This window comes from Rattus norvegicus, chromosome 3, assembly GCF_036323735.1.
Source record: "Rattus norvegicus strain BN/NHsdMcwi chromosome 3, GRCr8, whole genome shotgun sequence".
Classification (NCBI taxonomy): domain Eukaryota; kingdom Metazoa; phylum Chordata; class Mammalia; order Rodentia; family Muridae; genus Rattus; species Rattus norvegicus.
Window position 1 is genome coordinate 12,052,178 of NC_086021.1, and position 14,316 is coordinate 12,066,493.

Here is a 14,316-nt window from a genome sequence, read left to right on the forward strand (position 1 = left end):
GCCCTGTAATTTATAGGTAAATCCAATACTTACCTGCATTCAGTATTCTGTCTACCCATATTTCAAAAATAAAATTACCTCAAAAATTTCATTCTGTTTTACTGCATTTGATCTAATAAATTCCTTGTAACCAGAAAATCTGGTAAATTTTAAAGACATTTAAAATATGACTGGTCGATATCGGGTTTGTCATAAATTTATCCCGACTTGGAAGCAGGTCCAGGAGCTAATATTTCCTCGCTCTTTGCAAAGAATCCATAATTCATGATTGCCATTGACTTCAATACAAGGTATTTAATCCTGTCAAATTCCAGTTTTGTTTGAATAAAAATGGCCGTCCTCTAACTGTTGGTTTTGATAAAGGTAATTTTGGTTTGCTATCCAGTCTCCTGGCTCGGAGAGAGAGAGGCTAGCAATATTTCTGATACGGAGAACGGCTTAAAGATAACCAAAGGAAAGATAGGAGCTGGGAAAATAACCACCAAGGATGTTGGTGACTCAGAAAACAACGACTTTTTCAGAAAATAAGTGCATGAAAAGAGCTACTTGGGCAGACTGTGAATCGAGTCATCAGAATATGAGGGTGGGGACTCTATTTTAGGTCTCCAAGAAGCTACATGAGAAGCCAAAACCTAGATGGTGGAAGTTGCTAAGCGTAACTAGGGAAGGAACTGGCCTGAGAGGGGTCTATGACGTAAGTAGAGCCTGGATGATGTCACAGAGCACTGGTCAGAGGTTGCGCTTCTCTTCCACTTGGGAGCGCGAGACTCCCTTGATGGTGGGTTCAGTATCTACCCAGTGGGGTGTGAAAGCCAGTTCAGCTCCTGAACCCCACAATTGTTCAACAGCCTTTTGGAGCCTGACCTGTTTCAGAAGGCAGAATCTGGACGACCAGGACATTTTCTTTCAGTAAATACGTTCATGAAGATAACTGGGACCATTGTAGCCCAGAAAGCTAAACATTTTCCTTCTTACAGCAGGTAACCGTATGTTCTAATGCAATCCACGTTTGAGAGCTTGGCGGATGGTCTAGGCTAGTCAGTCTCCGGAGTTTCTTTTCCTTTGCTAACAATATCTGATTCATAATACTACTAAAATGCCAAAGCTCCTCTCTGTGCCTGTGCATTATAGGAGATAATATTTCTTTTTTGTTGTTGTTGTTTTTGTTTTTGTTTTTTTGTTTTTGTTTTTTTTTTCGGAGCCTAGGACTGAACTTGTGGTTGCTAGGCAAGTGCTCTATCACTGAGCTAAATCCCAACCCCAGGAGATATTATTTCTAAATGGCTGTTGTTTCCTAGATAAAAGACTCTTGTTGCACTCGAAGATGCAACAGCTTCGCGGAATAAACCTGGGGCTGAGTCTGGATGCACAATACAGAAAGCCAGAGGACTGGTCTTCTTTGTCTCTGGGCAGATACTTGTGGATGTTGCCACATAGCTCATAGTTAGAGGGTAGAAGAGGGGTGTGGCAACCCTTCTGGCTCCTTTGCTATCTTTTCTCTGTTCTGCTTGATTAAAGTGGGGACAGGGATACTTAAAACCACACTGACGTAGCCATTCAAGGAAAGGTTCTCAGCAGAGGCAAAGTGCCTCGAGATGAAGAAATGTGTCTGAATATGTTATTCTTAGCTGTAGAGAACCATTTGTTCATTTCCCTTTAAACTTTTGATTTTGATTTTTGAGACAGGGTTTTTCTGTGGGTAGCTTTGGCTATCCTGGAACTAACTCTGTAGACCAGACTGGACTTGATCTCACAGAGGTCTGCCTCCCTCTGCCTCTTGAGTGCTGGAATTAAAGGTGTGCTCCACCATTGCCCAGCCCTCCTACGAACTTCTGAGTACGACAGAATTAGATACAGATGCTCCAACCTGTTTACCATCGCCTTCCTCACCTACTCCAAAGTTCTCTTAGACAAGAGCCTTGGCCCAGTGCCCTCCCCACCCCACCCCCACTAATTTTGCATGCACTCATATGACAGAGGCAACAGCATTTTGTCTGGTTTAAGCAGGTGAGCTCTTCAAACCCAGGCCATGCGCAAGTATGAAGCCTGATTACAGAACGATAGCCACAAGAGAGTTGACCAAGAGATCTGTGGCCTACCACACTAGGTCTACAGCCCTGAAGAAGAGGATGTATCTGAGGAGGATGAGCACACCATCCTTCCAGAAGAAGAGGAGGAGGAGGCTTTCTTCCCAGGCCCTGGGGAACATTGTGGGCTGCAGAATTTCCCATGGATTGAAGGAACGTGATGAGCCTGTCACCCAATGGAAGGCCATCATTCTAGATCAACTGCCAACAAATCCCTCTCTCTATCTGGTCAAGTATGATGGAATTGACTGTGTCTATGGACTTGACCTTCACAGCTTAAGATTTTAAAGCTTAAGGTATTGCCTCACCAGTAGTGTTTCCTCAAGTGAAAGACACCCATCTCACAAGTGCCATGGATACCCAAGCTGTGGAGCATAAATTAGAGGGCAAACATGGCTCTAAGGACAACTGGAGAGGGGTGGTCCTAGCCCAGGTGCCGATCATGAAGGACTGGTTTTACATCACCTACGAGAAAGATCCAGTCCTATACATCTACCAGCTCCTGGATGATTACACAGAAGGTAACCTCCGTATCATTCCAGAGACTCCTCCAGCAGAGGTGAAGTCAGACGTTGACAGCGACATCTTAACAGGTCAATGTGTGCAGTTCACCAGAAGCGACGGGTCCAAAAAGATCGGCAAAGTCATTTACCAAGTTCCAGCCAAGCCTTCCATGTACTTCATCAAGTGTGATGGCGACATCCACATCTATGTCTTTAATCTGATGGACAAGATCTGTTAAGGTGAAATTCACAAAGTGTGGGGGACATAGATGGGGAATTTATAGGATTGGGGGGAAAATGTTTGCTTTTCTGTGTTTCAGGTGCCAAAGGGCCTTTGACAACCCCAGTATCTTTTCCAGTGGAATTTGTTTTTGCTCTAAAAATTAAAATGTGCGATGTGACGTGTTGTGTGTGAACACTTTGGTGGAGGAGACGGACTGTGGTGGATGGAACATGGAGAGGTAGCCGGAAAGGTCAAGGCTGTGAACAGTAAGTCTGATGTCACATAGACTAAAACAAACAGGACTGAGCTGGTCTGGTCTTTAGGGAGAGAAAAGAACTGGAGATGACGCTTAGAGGAGTAGGGATGGCACGGGGGGAACAAAGATGGATGTTTAGGAAGCAGTGGAGAGGGGCCAGACATAGATAGACTCTCTGAGGTAAAGCTTGAGGGAGAAACAGACTGTTGGGGAAAGAGGGGCAGGTAACAGGGAGCTGGTCTTGGAACTCAAGGGGAAACCCAATGAACTGATCCAAGCAGACTCAGAATCAGAGAAGGTCGGGGATTGTTTGACTAACGAAACCTAATGAAACCTGTTTCTCATCTGTAGATGTATTATTTTTAATTATGTGGGTGGGGGCAGGGCATGAATAAAGGAGACCACAGAGACAAGAATAGTCAGGTCCCCTGGTGCTGGAATTAAAGTTGGGTTGGGAGCCATTGGACATGTGCTCAAAGAACAAATCCACGTCCTCTTTCAAAGTAGATGAGCTCTTGATCCATTGGTCATCTCTCCAGGCCCCTAAAGTCATCTTTTCAAATACATCCAACCTTCACATGCAGAGAAGAGACCAGGATGAGGGTAAGAAAGATTAAATTGATAGGGATGTGGAAGAAAGACTAAAGAACACATGAGGGAGTAGAGGACACTGAGGGACGAAGGAATTCCAAATGGAGTTCTCAAAAAGTGAAGCAGGAGACCAGGAAGAACAGAAAGGGTCTAGAATGAGTTGAATTTGGGCCGCATCCATATTGGTCTCTTTGGTTCCTTAAAGAACAGCCAAGACATCACTACAGAAGGTGGATGTGAGGTGGAGGCTTCCCCGGAGGACATTTTGTCGAGGATAACTCAAGAGTAGTGAATGCCAAACTAAGTTTATATCTATCGATTCCTGAAAGTATCATAAAGCCCATTATTTTGTATGATCAGTAAAAAGTAATTCAAAAGGGAAGATGAGGATGCCGTGAGCTTCTGTCAGGTGTTACGTGGATCCTGTGTTTAGCTTCCCTGAGAACGTTAGACTCTATTGCATCCTGTAATATTTTTTGAGGTCTCTGCTCAATGCCCCTAGATGACCACAAAGAGCTCCTGCACTGGCTTGTCTTGCCTTGATCTCCTTCGACTGGATGACTTCCTACACACCTGTGGGCCCTGTTACCGTAACTAGCCCCAGGAAGTTCCCGTCTTTTACTCACATGAAAGCTTATCATCAGCAAACTTCTGACGGTGCCTCCAATGCAGAAGTACTGAGCTCTTTCCTATGCCATTTGCCGTGACTTTAAAACGCTTTTCGGTTCCTGACCATGTAGCTCACTCCTCCTGAGAAGCCCTTGTGCACTCCATGGGGTCACTCTGAGCCACATCTACACTCCAAGAGTGTCTTTGGAGACAACCTTATCTCGGACTCATTCATTGCTGTTTCTTCTCTCAACAATAAGTTTCTCACTGCAGGACTTGAAAGTACTTTCTATCGTTGATTAATTCTGCTATTTGGGATTTTTTATACTGGCTGCTTGTCTGACGGTTTCATTGCTGCTAAAAGACACCATGACCAAGGCAACTTATAAGGGACAACATTTTTGGGGGGGTTCTTTTATTTTCAGAGCTGGGGACCGAACCCAGGGCCTTGCGTTTCCTAGGCAAGCGCTCTACCACTGAGCTAATCCCCAACCCCAAGGGACAACATTTAATTAGGGCTGGCTTTCAGGTTCAGAAGTTTAGTCTATTTTCATCAAGGCAGGAAGCATGGAAGCGTCTAGACAGACATGGTGTTGGAGAAGAAGCATATCACCCCCACAGTGATATGCTTCCTCCAACAAGGCCACACCTACTCCCACAGGGCCACACCTCCTACTTGTGCCACCCTTCCCATGGGACAATCACATTGTAACCACTGCCCTGATTTTATGCCAACTGGACACAAGCTAGAGTCATCAGAGAAGAGGGCGCCTCAGTTGAGAACATGCGTCCATAAGATCCAGCTGTAGGGCATTTTCTTAGTGATTGGTGGGGAGGGCCGGCCCACTGTGAGGGGCACCATTCCTAGGCTGGTGGTCCTGGGTTCTATAAGAAAGCAAGCTAAGCAAGACATGAGGAGCAAGACGGTAAGCAGTGCCACTCCATAGCCTCTGCCTCAGTTCCTGCCTCCAGGATCCTGTCCTGTTTGAGTTCCTGTCCCAACTTCCTTTGCTGATGAGCAGCAATGTAGAAGTGTAAGCTGAATAAACATTTTCCTCACTGACTTGCTCTTTGGTCATGGTGTTTCCTTACAACAGTAGGAACCCCAAGTAAGACAATGTCTTATAGAAACAGTGTGTCTAGTAGAGCCACAGACGCTTACCTCATAACCACAAATAGAGACGTATAGACACTTTGTTTTAATTTAAAGGTAAGACTTCCTCATGTAGTGACCTGTGACGTTCTAGTTCGCTTCCTTCTCTCCGTGATGAATGCCATGATCAAAACTAACTTGGGGAGGAAAGGGTTATTTGCCTTACAGGTTACAGACCATCACTGAGGGAAACCAGAGCAGGAGCTTGAAGCGGTAACAAGGAGCTCTGCTTGTTGGCCTGCTCCCTGTCTCAGTCACTGTTCTGTTGCTGTGAAGAGACACCATGGTCAAGGCTACTACCATAATGAAAGCATGTAATTGGAGGATCCCTTACAGTTTCAGACGTCTGGTCCATCATCATGGCAGGGAGCATAACACGGGAGCAATAGAGAGCTACTGCTCTGTAAGGAGAGAGAGAGAGAGAGAGAGAGAGAGAGAGAGAGAGAGAGAGAGAGAGAGAAAGAGAGAGAGAGAGATGGAGGGAGAGAGAGAGGTAGAGGGAGGGAGAGAGAGAGGGACAAAGAGAGAGAGAGGGAGGGACAGAGAGAGAGGGACAGAGAGAGAGGGAGAGAGAGAGGGAGGGAGAGAGAGAGACAGAGAGAGAGGGACAGAGAGAGACAGAGAGAGAAACAGAGAGAGAGAAACAGAGAGAGACAGAGACACAGAGAGAGAGACACAGAGAGAGACAGAGAGAGAGAGAGGGAGGGAGGGAGAGAGAGAGAGGGAGGGAGGGAGAGAGAGAGGAAGGGAGGGAGTGAGGGAGAGAGAGAGAGAGAGAGGGAAAGAGAGAGAGACTCTGGGAAAGCATGGGGCTCTTGAAAACTCAAACCCCACCCTGGTCGACACACCTACTTCCTCCAATGAGGCCCACCTCTTAATCCTTCTAATCCTGTAAAATACTGTCACTCCCTGTTAACTAAATATTCAAATATATGACTGTGAGAGCCTTCTTATTCAAACCGCCACACTCCCCATGGCTTGCTCCATTACTATTTCTTACAGCCTAAAAGGCTATTCTTTTTACACATGACTACTGATGAACTTGCCCACAATGGTGGGCCCTCCCACAACAATCATTAATCAAGAAAATGTTCCATAGACTTACCCAAAGACTAATCTAATGGAGGCAGTTCTTGACTTGTTCTCTCTTCTCAGTTGGCTCCAGATTGTCAAGTTGGGAAAAAAAAAGAAAAGAGACCCAGCACCATAATGATTCTCATGCCCCATTTACGTACTCACCACCAGCCACTCTCTTCTCTCAGTGTATAGACCCACTTCCCTGTATGGCAGAACTGAAGAGTAACTACTGTCACCAACATGAATACTCGAGGATATGTGACAAGAAATGAATACATTCTACAGCTCCCAACACCAAGCAAAAGCATTTTAGTGTGGGCTACACTTACTGGGAGACTGTAAGTCACTGGCCATTTAATGGGTCACAGTAGACCAGAGAACCAAAAAGTCACAACCTACATATCATCTCCTCTCAGCAGGAGACATAGCCCTTTCTCAAAACCCATGAATCTATCTGTAGGCTTAGATTTTTTCAAAACCGACTTTATTTAGGGTTCTTAAACCTTCTTGCCCTCCAACCAGAGTTAGCAGAGAGAGAACGTTGATAGGAAAAGGGAGAGAGTTGTGGACCTATTTAGAAGTAATTCTTTGGGGTAACTCCAATCTTCATGGTGCAGTACGGTCCAATAGCAAACGCAAAACACGAATCAGTAGCAGTGCCTTGACCTGGCAGAGACCACAAGGCTCTAACCAACAAGAAGCAGCAGAAGCAGCCAGAAGCAGCCCAAATAGCACAGGTTCTTTTGTGCATTTCTCATTATGGAACGAAGACCAGCAAAGACCATCGAAGCCTTGCAAGGTGTTGCAATGTAAAGATGTCCTCTCCCTCTCTGTGGGATTACATTTATGTTCTCCATAAACATCCTGCCCCCATTCAAGCGTGTGCTCCAACTAAATACCACATGCCTTCTCATGTGTCTGCTTCAGCAAAACATCCTCTCCTAACATAGCTTCCAGAAAAACATCCTGTGACACAGTGCGTTTCCAAAGAAACCAAAATTTTTCCACTTCATCTAGCCTCATCTCACACTCGGCCAAGACATCACAAAACGTATAATGGCAGTCTTGCAAGGCTCCTAGCGTCCAGCTCCATCAGCTGCTGGAGCTTCTGCAATTGCACTCTGTGAAACTCAGCCCCTTTCATGAGCACAACCTTCAGTTATCCCCGTAAACATTGTGCTCTCTCCATCATTGCTCTCAGCCAATAGCTGTCCAACTTCCAGCCAACTCAGCTGTGACCAGAAAAACCCTCATCAAGAAAGACAATGAATTTGACTTGATTTTTTTCCCTGACAGAACGGAGTGTTCTCCCTGCCTGGTTACCCTGGTGTCTGAGTCATCTGTAATAAAACCCACTACTATTAAGATCAAAGTCACAGGAACTATGACAAATAGCAAATCACACGACAAGCATCACAGTTGACCAAGCCTTTTCTGCAGCCTTATTGAAGTATAATTTACATACATGAAATATCCATTTTATGTATGTAAATATCCTGCCTGCCAGCCTGCTGTCATGGTGTCTACCACGATGGTCCATGGACTCACGCTCTGATAGTGTAAGACGGCAATTAAATTTTTCCTGTCATGAATTGGTTTGGTCACATTGTCTCTTCACAGCAATAGAACAGTAACTAAGGCACACATCTTCCTGTCTATTTTTCTAATCCTTGTGTATTTATTTCATTAAAGTTACCTGTTGTCCATTGAACAGTTTTATGAATAAGTTTCAAGTTTGAAGACAAATAGTGACAAATAGGAGTGCACTGCTAGGGGGTTTGGCCTTGTTGGAGTGGGTGTGGCCTTGTTGGGGTAGGCGTGTCACTGTGGGCATGGGCTGTAAGACCCTCACCCTAGCTGCCTGTAAGCCAGTCTTCTAGCAGCCTTCAGAGGAAGATGTAGAATGCTCAGCTCCTCCTGCACATGCCTGCCTAGATGCTGCCATGCTCCTGCCTTGATGATAATAGACTGAACATATGAACCTGTAAGCCAGCCCCAACTAAATGTCCTTGTAAGACTTGCATTGGTCATGGTTTCTTTTCATAGCAGTAAAACCCTAAGACATACATATATACATACATACATATATATATATATATATATATATATATATATATATACATATATACATATAGGTTTAAACACACTTATCATAGCAGTAAACACTAAGACATACATACATATATACATATACATATACACCTAGGTTTACACACACACACACACACACACACACACACACACATCATTTACAGGGATTTTAGATCTAGCCAGGGCCCCTGTGGTTTCGTTGGTCCATCTGATACACGTGTTCATGGAACATGTCTAACTCTGTTTCTTGTTCTTGGAGGTGCGTGGACAAGATCTGCAGACTCGCTACATTTTGCTTTATTCTCCTCTTCAGCCTTAGAAATCTCAGCTTACAGAGAGGGGAAGATGGGAACTTGGTTCGATAGCTCTTTTTGTCTGTGGGGAGATTACGTCTCAAGTCACAAAGGAAAATAAATATAACAGGAAATAATAATACACATCCAAACCGTGATGGGAAGTTCATATCTGTTCCCCTTAATGAATGTCAACTTTGGAAATTGGAATCCACAATGAGATGAGACTTTTGAAAAATCCTAATTCTCAGGCAGGCTTTGGTATTTCTCTTTCCCTGAAAAAGGAAAACCACTAGAAAAAGACAGATGGTGGGTTGCTTTTGTCCACAAATTGAATCAGAAGCATTTGATAATGAGCATAGAGGGGGCTCACCCCATGTTTACCAAAGAATAAAGTAATATGGGGGTGGGGAGACATCTAGAGAACAGTTGGTGCCTTATTGGTATTAAAAAAAATAATCCTGAAGTCAAGAAATAATATTTGACAAGACAAAAAACTAGGTTTTCATTAGGCAGAACTGTTTTTAAAATAGCCTTCATTTTAGTCATGGAAAGAGGGGGGTGGAGCAAGTCAGGCTGTAGATAACTAAAGTCATTCCCATCAAAAAATAAGAATAATGTGGATGTTAATGGACTTGAATAAAATTAGAAATTTCAATTTTCAAAGGGGAAAAATTGTGTTCCAGAGAGAGAGAGACAAAGGAGTGTCCAAACTCATACATGATTCTTTCAATAAATTTACTGGTAACTCATGTGTTTGTTGATATTTGGATGAAAACGCAGGTTGGATATCTCGACTAAAGAGTGTAACGTGCGGGGCTAGGTATTTAGCTCAGTGGTTAGAGCGCTTGTCTAGGAAGCACAAGGCCCTGGGTTCGGTCCGCAGCTCTGAAAAAAAGAACCAAAAAAAAAAAAAAAGAGAGAGAGAGAGAGTGTAACGTGTGTGAACAGCTGCTAGTGGAAAGACTTATCCTCGGATTTCTCAAAAGGCATGAAAAAGCCACCGTGGAGTTACTGGATTTTGTTTCAAAGACTTTAGCTCCTTCTCTGCAGGGATGCAGGGCCTCAAAGGAAGGGCCTGAAACCTCCTAAGAGGTAGCGTCCAACACCTGAGGCCATGCGCACAGAGGGAAGTAGCCTTTCTCAGAAAATGGAGCTACGAGAGCTAAAAATGAAGGCGACACATCGATCAAATCGCTGTAATAGAACGACGGCAGCCAGTTCACAGAGCGAGGCAGCTGTCAGCGACTCGGCCAAGAACTAAGAGGATTTGAAAAGATAATAACACACAGAGTTCACAGAAGCCACTATAGACTCATGGCGTCTGCGAATTTAATCCATGTGCTCTGGGCAGAGAAAACAATCCAAACCAGAGATCCCTCTTGCTCAGCCCGACGGAACGCTGTGCCGTGTCCCGGATGTCCCATGTCAAGGACTCAACCTAGATGCCGGAAGCCTGTGAGAAACCGGAACGACGTCATTTCAGTGCTGACACCGGAAATGGCTCAAGTCTGCACCTTAATTGGAAGGAGAAGAAATAAGTCACACAGCACCGGAAGTAATCCTCGTCAGGGTCTGTGTGAGGTCGGAAGTGTAGGGCGCCATGATCAATCAGTAAGCACTGCCTACACGTGTCGGGTGAGCCCACACAAATGAGGAAATGATTTTTAAATTTAAACACAATTTCTAATAACTAGTAACTTTTAAGTGTCCAGTTTTAGCACAAGCTTCTAGATTATGTATTTTCTCAGGCAGAAGAACGCGGCAAGAAGTGAGTTTGGAACTTCGGAGGTTCCCACTATATGACAGCAAACTAAGAAAAGCATATAGGTGGGGTGTGGTAAAACAAACTAAAGGAAATCTGTAAAACCAAGAAAGGATAATTCAAAAGACTTGTACTGGAAATGCCAGCAACAGGGAATGTCTCGGAAAACCATCTTCGTTTTCAGAGTTTATCACAGCAAAATTGCCAAAGACTGGTAGCACAATTGCCACTTGTCCCTGAGGACAATCCCTGAATGTCCACAGAGAGAGAGAGAGAGAGAGAGAGAGAGAGAGAGAGAGAGAGAGAGAGAGAGAGAGAGGAGGGGTGAGGGGAGGGGAAGGCGGAGAGAGGGAGACAGAGACAGACACAGAAAGAGAGACAGACACAGAGACACACACACAGACACACACATGCAGAGATATACAGGAAGACACACACAGCCCAAATGAGGACTTACAGAAATTTAGCCATCAAAGGACTGGAATATTTGGTGCTAAATTATGTGAGGTTTGTGGAGGAATGAGTGCCAACCAAATTTTGCAAGTTCTGCAGCCACCTGCATGTTTCCGCAACCTCTTATCTGTCGGGGTATTACATACATGGCTGTCACTCCTGCTTTCTTCATTTGTATTTTACTGTGAATCTCCCTTCTCCCCGTTCAATGTGGCCAGCAATTTTCCATGTGGAAGGACTTCACAATGTACTGTGTCTATGACAGCACGGAAAACAATTTCAAAAGAGGCTCAGTGCTAGGCAAACAGTACAAACAATGCATACTTCACCTCCAAAGGAGGGGCTCAAAGAACACAGAGGCTCTGGCTGGCGCACAGGGCCGAGCTTACAAAGTTAGGGCCCACAGCATCCCTGGGAACCAACCAGCAGCTCTCATTCAGCCCTCCATGCTAATGACTCATTCTCATCTCTTGAGACCAGAGGAAGACGCATTTGGAAGTTCCTCTCCCTAAAAATGAAGCTTGTAGGGAAACTCTTACGAAACTTAAGAACAATTTTAATAGGAAAGCCCACACACAGTAAAAAAATAAATGGCAGATTCGACAGCCTTCTCTGCAATTCCATCATGTAAACACACACACACACACACACACACACACACACACACACACACACACCAGAAGAATAGACCTACATAAAGGATAAATTTCCAGGCACAGATATATGTTGGGAGGAGGTTACTATTCTAACCAACCTCAGCCAAGGTCTCCATTCAGAAGATTCAGAAGGTCAAGACATTGGTTCACTCCTGGGAGCAGATCACTAACTATCTCACAGAACCTTTATGGAAAACAAAACAGATCAACCTAGAATGAGTTAAACAGAAACCCTTTCAAGGTTATTGAAGAATTTTGGAGCCAAACTCCACAGACAGTTAAAAGCATAGAAAGTGACTCATGACTGCAGTTTGTATAATACCGCTGAACCTGTTGAAACATTTCCTACTCTCCTAGGAATCCTAGACGTGAGAGGGCACCAAGGCAGCCTGGGGAGCCCAAGTCAGTCTCCATACAAAGTGCACTTTGCAGGCTGACACCCACACAGCTAGTCTGCAGTTCACCAATCTTGGTCATGAAGTCACTGAAAAATAGTAGACGCCCTCCCTGGTAGAGCCACTGTCTCTGGTTCCTGCTTTCTGGAGGCTCCATGATCATTCCACCCTTAACTCTCCACCATCCTGTTGACAAGTGTCTGGCCTTTATCTTTGACTTAAGAGTATATTTTAGTCCTTTAGATCTCTCTCTCTCTCTCTCTCTCTCTCTCTCTCTCTCTCTCTCTCTCTCTCCCTCTCCCCATTTATGTATGAGCACTCAGTCTCTTTTAACTCCTGGGACTCGGGAAACATTTTGGACAAGGAGGTGGGAAGAGTGTAAGACCCAGAGGTTGGGAAGAAGGGCTGTGGTTTGCTGCCTTCAGGACAGGACGTGGCTGTTGCAATCATGAGCTCACAGCAGCTGTGGTCACCTGCATAGGTCTATAAAGGACCACCAGCTAGACAGATTCCCTTACTGAGGAGCTTTTCGGGTGCTGATGGGTGCTGGGGTAAAAGAGTCATTCTTCTCTGAGGGTTTAGTCACTGGTAGAATTCCCACATGCCTGTAGATGGTCACACACCTATAAGTACATAACCAATACTAATTGGGCTTAATGGTTATAGGTTGGGAAAGAGGATATGAATTTTGAGGGACGGTTATTGTCTCTGAATTTGGAGAGAGCAGAAGGTGAAATGGAAGAGGTTATGGCCATGTTTCATTGTATACATGTATGAAATTCTCAAGGACAAAGACAATTATTATTTAATAGATAATTTAGACTATTGGCTTTAGCTGCGCAATATAAGGCTGTATGTCTCTAAAGAATTCAAATATTGAACATACATCAAACCAATTGACTGCTATATGTTTCAAGGAGCAAATTATATGTACTTAATATAGTGCACTTTCTCCCTCCTTTGGTCTCTTTCTATTTCTAGTCTCTCTGTCTCTCTGTCTCTCTGTCTCTCTGTCTCTGTCTCTCTGTCTCTCTGTCTCACACTCTGTCACTCTGTCTCTTTCTCTCTCTCTCTTTCTCTCTCTCTCTCTACACACACACACACACACACACACACACACACAGACACGCAGATGTACACTTACTTTATTTTTATGTCAAGGTGTTAAAATTCATGACACAAGCAATATAAAGAAATAGAGGTTTGTTTAGAGCACACAGTCACAGTCCTTGGGTTTAGACTGTCATGGCAATAACCACATGGCAACAGTGTATTGATCTGTGGCACTGAGAGCCTGCATGAGCCCTGCTTATATTTGGGTGGATCATGCAGCCAAGAGTTCGGTCCGAACCAGCCACCTCTCTCCTTCTTGCCCCAGTGACCTACTTCTGCTAGGGCACAGCCTGAAAGATTAATACACATTCCTAGACAGTGCCATCAGCTTGAGACAAAGTGTTCCCACAGCTGAGACCGTGGGAAATTTCACACTCAAGCCCTAACGACAATGAGCCAGGCAAGTGCGAAATGTTTTGTGAAAACAGTTTAATTTCAGTTCTGTAAACAGGACAGGGAGGAACCCTTTGATATGGATTGATTTAGTCTTCAGCTTACAGAGTGCACCCCCAAAAGATACATAGTGTAGAAAATGCACAGTTTTCTATGTAGGAAGCATGGCGCTGAAAACAACACACTAATGAAAATAAAATGCAAAGAACTGGGATATATAGTGACAATTCCAATCGTCAGTGTGAAAGGCTCTTTTATTTACATATGTGAGCTGTCATTATTAGTTCACTACTGGGTTGATTTTACAAGGAAAGAAAATCGCAAGCTCTGACTATCCCATCGACCACGGTGTCATTCATCACAGTGTTACAGGGCTCCGATCTAGGGATTAATCATCAGGGTTTAACAACAAAATCCATCGGCTCAATACATGAGGCTTTAGGGGAGAAAGTGAGGTTACAAGTATGTAATGCCCTTTAGTGTCTTCTCTCCCAGTCTGTTGCATGCATGCCTTGTTGTTGACTATTGTGGATGGTGGTGGTTGTTGTGTTTTTAAATATGAAATGTTGAATGCAAGGGCAAGTGGCAGGAATCCGATAGATATTTGCATCCTCACTTTCTCCTTCCCATCTCTCGCTAAGTCTCCCAACCCTCAGCT

General features: G+C 44.3%; 1 protein-coding gene across 1 annotated transcript; it reads left to right on the plus strand.

Moving 5' to 3' along the window:
• Positions 1 to 1,726: 1,726 nt before the first annotated feature.
• On the plus strand, positions 1,727 to 2,989 carry Ssty1-ps6 (spermiogenesis specific transcript on the Y 1, pseudogene 6). The gene is made up of 2 exons (XM_063285176.1): positions 1,727 to 2,830; positions 2,911 to 2,989. Exon 1 carries the CDS (start codon positions 2,440 to 2,442, stop codon positions 2,827 to 2,829), a length of 390 nt encoding a protein of 129 aa, XP_063141246.1. The 5' UTR covers positions 1,727 to 2,439; the 3' UTR covers position 2,830; positions 2,911 to 2,989.
• Positions 2,990 to 14,316: the final 11,327 nt, after the last annotated feature.

Bases quoted from the DNA above. Each gene is read 5' to 3' on its own strand.
- Ssty1-ps6 (XM_063285176.1), top strand. From the start codon at position 2,440: ATGGATACCCAAGCTGTGGAGCATAAATTAGAGGGCAAACATGGCTCT.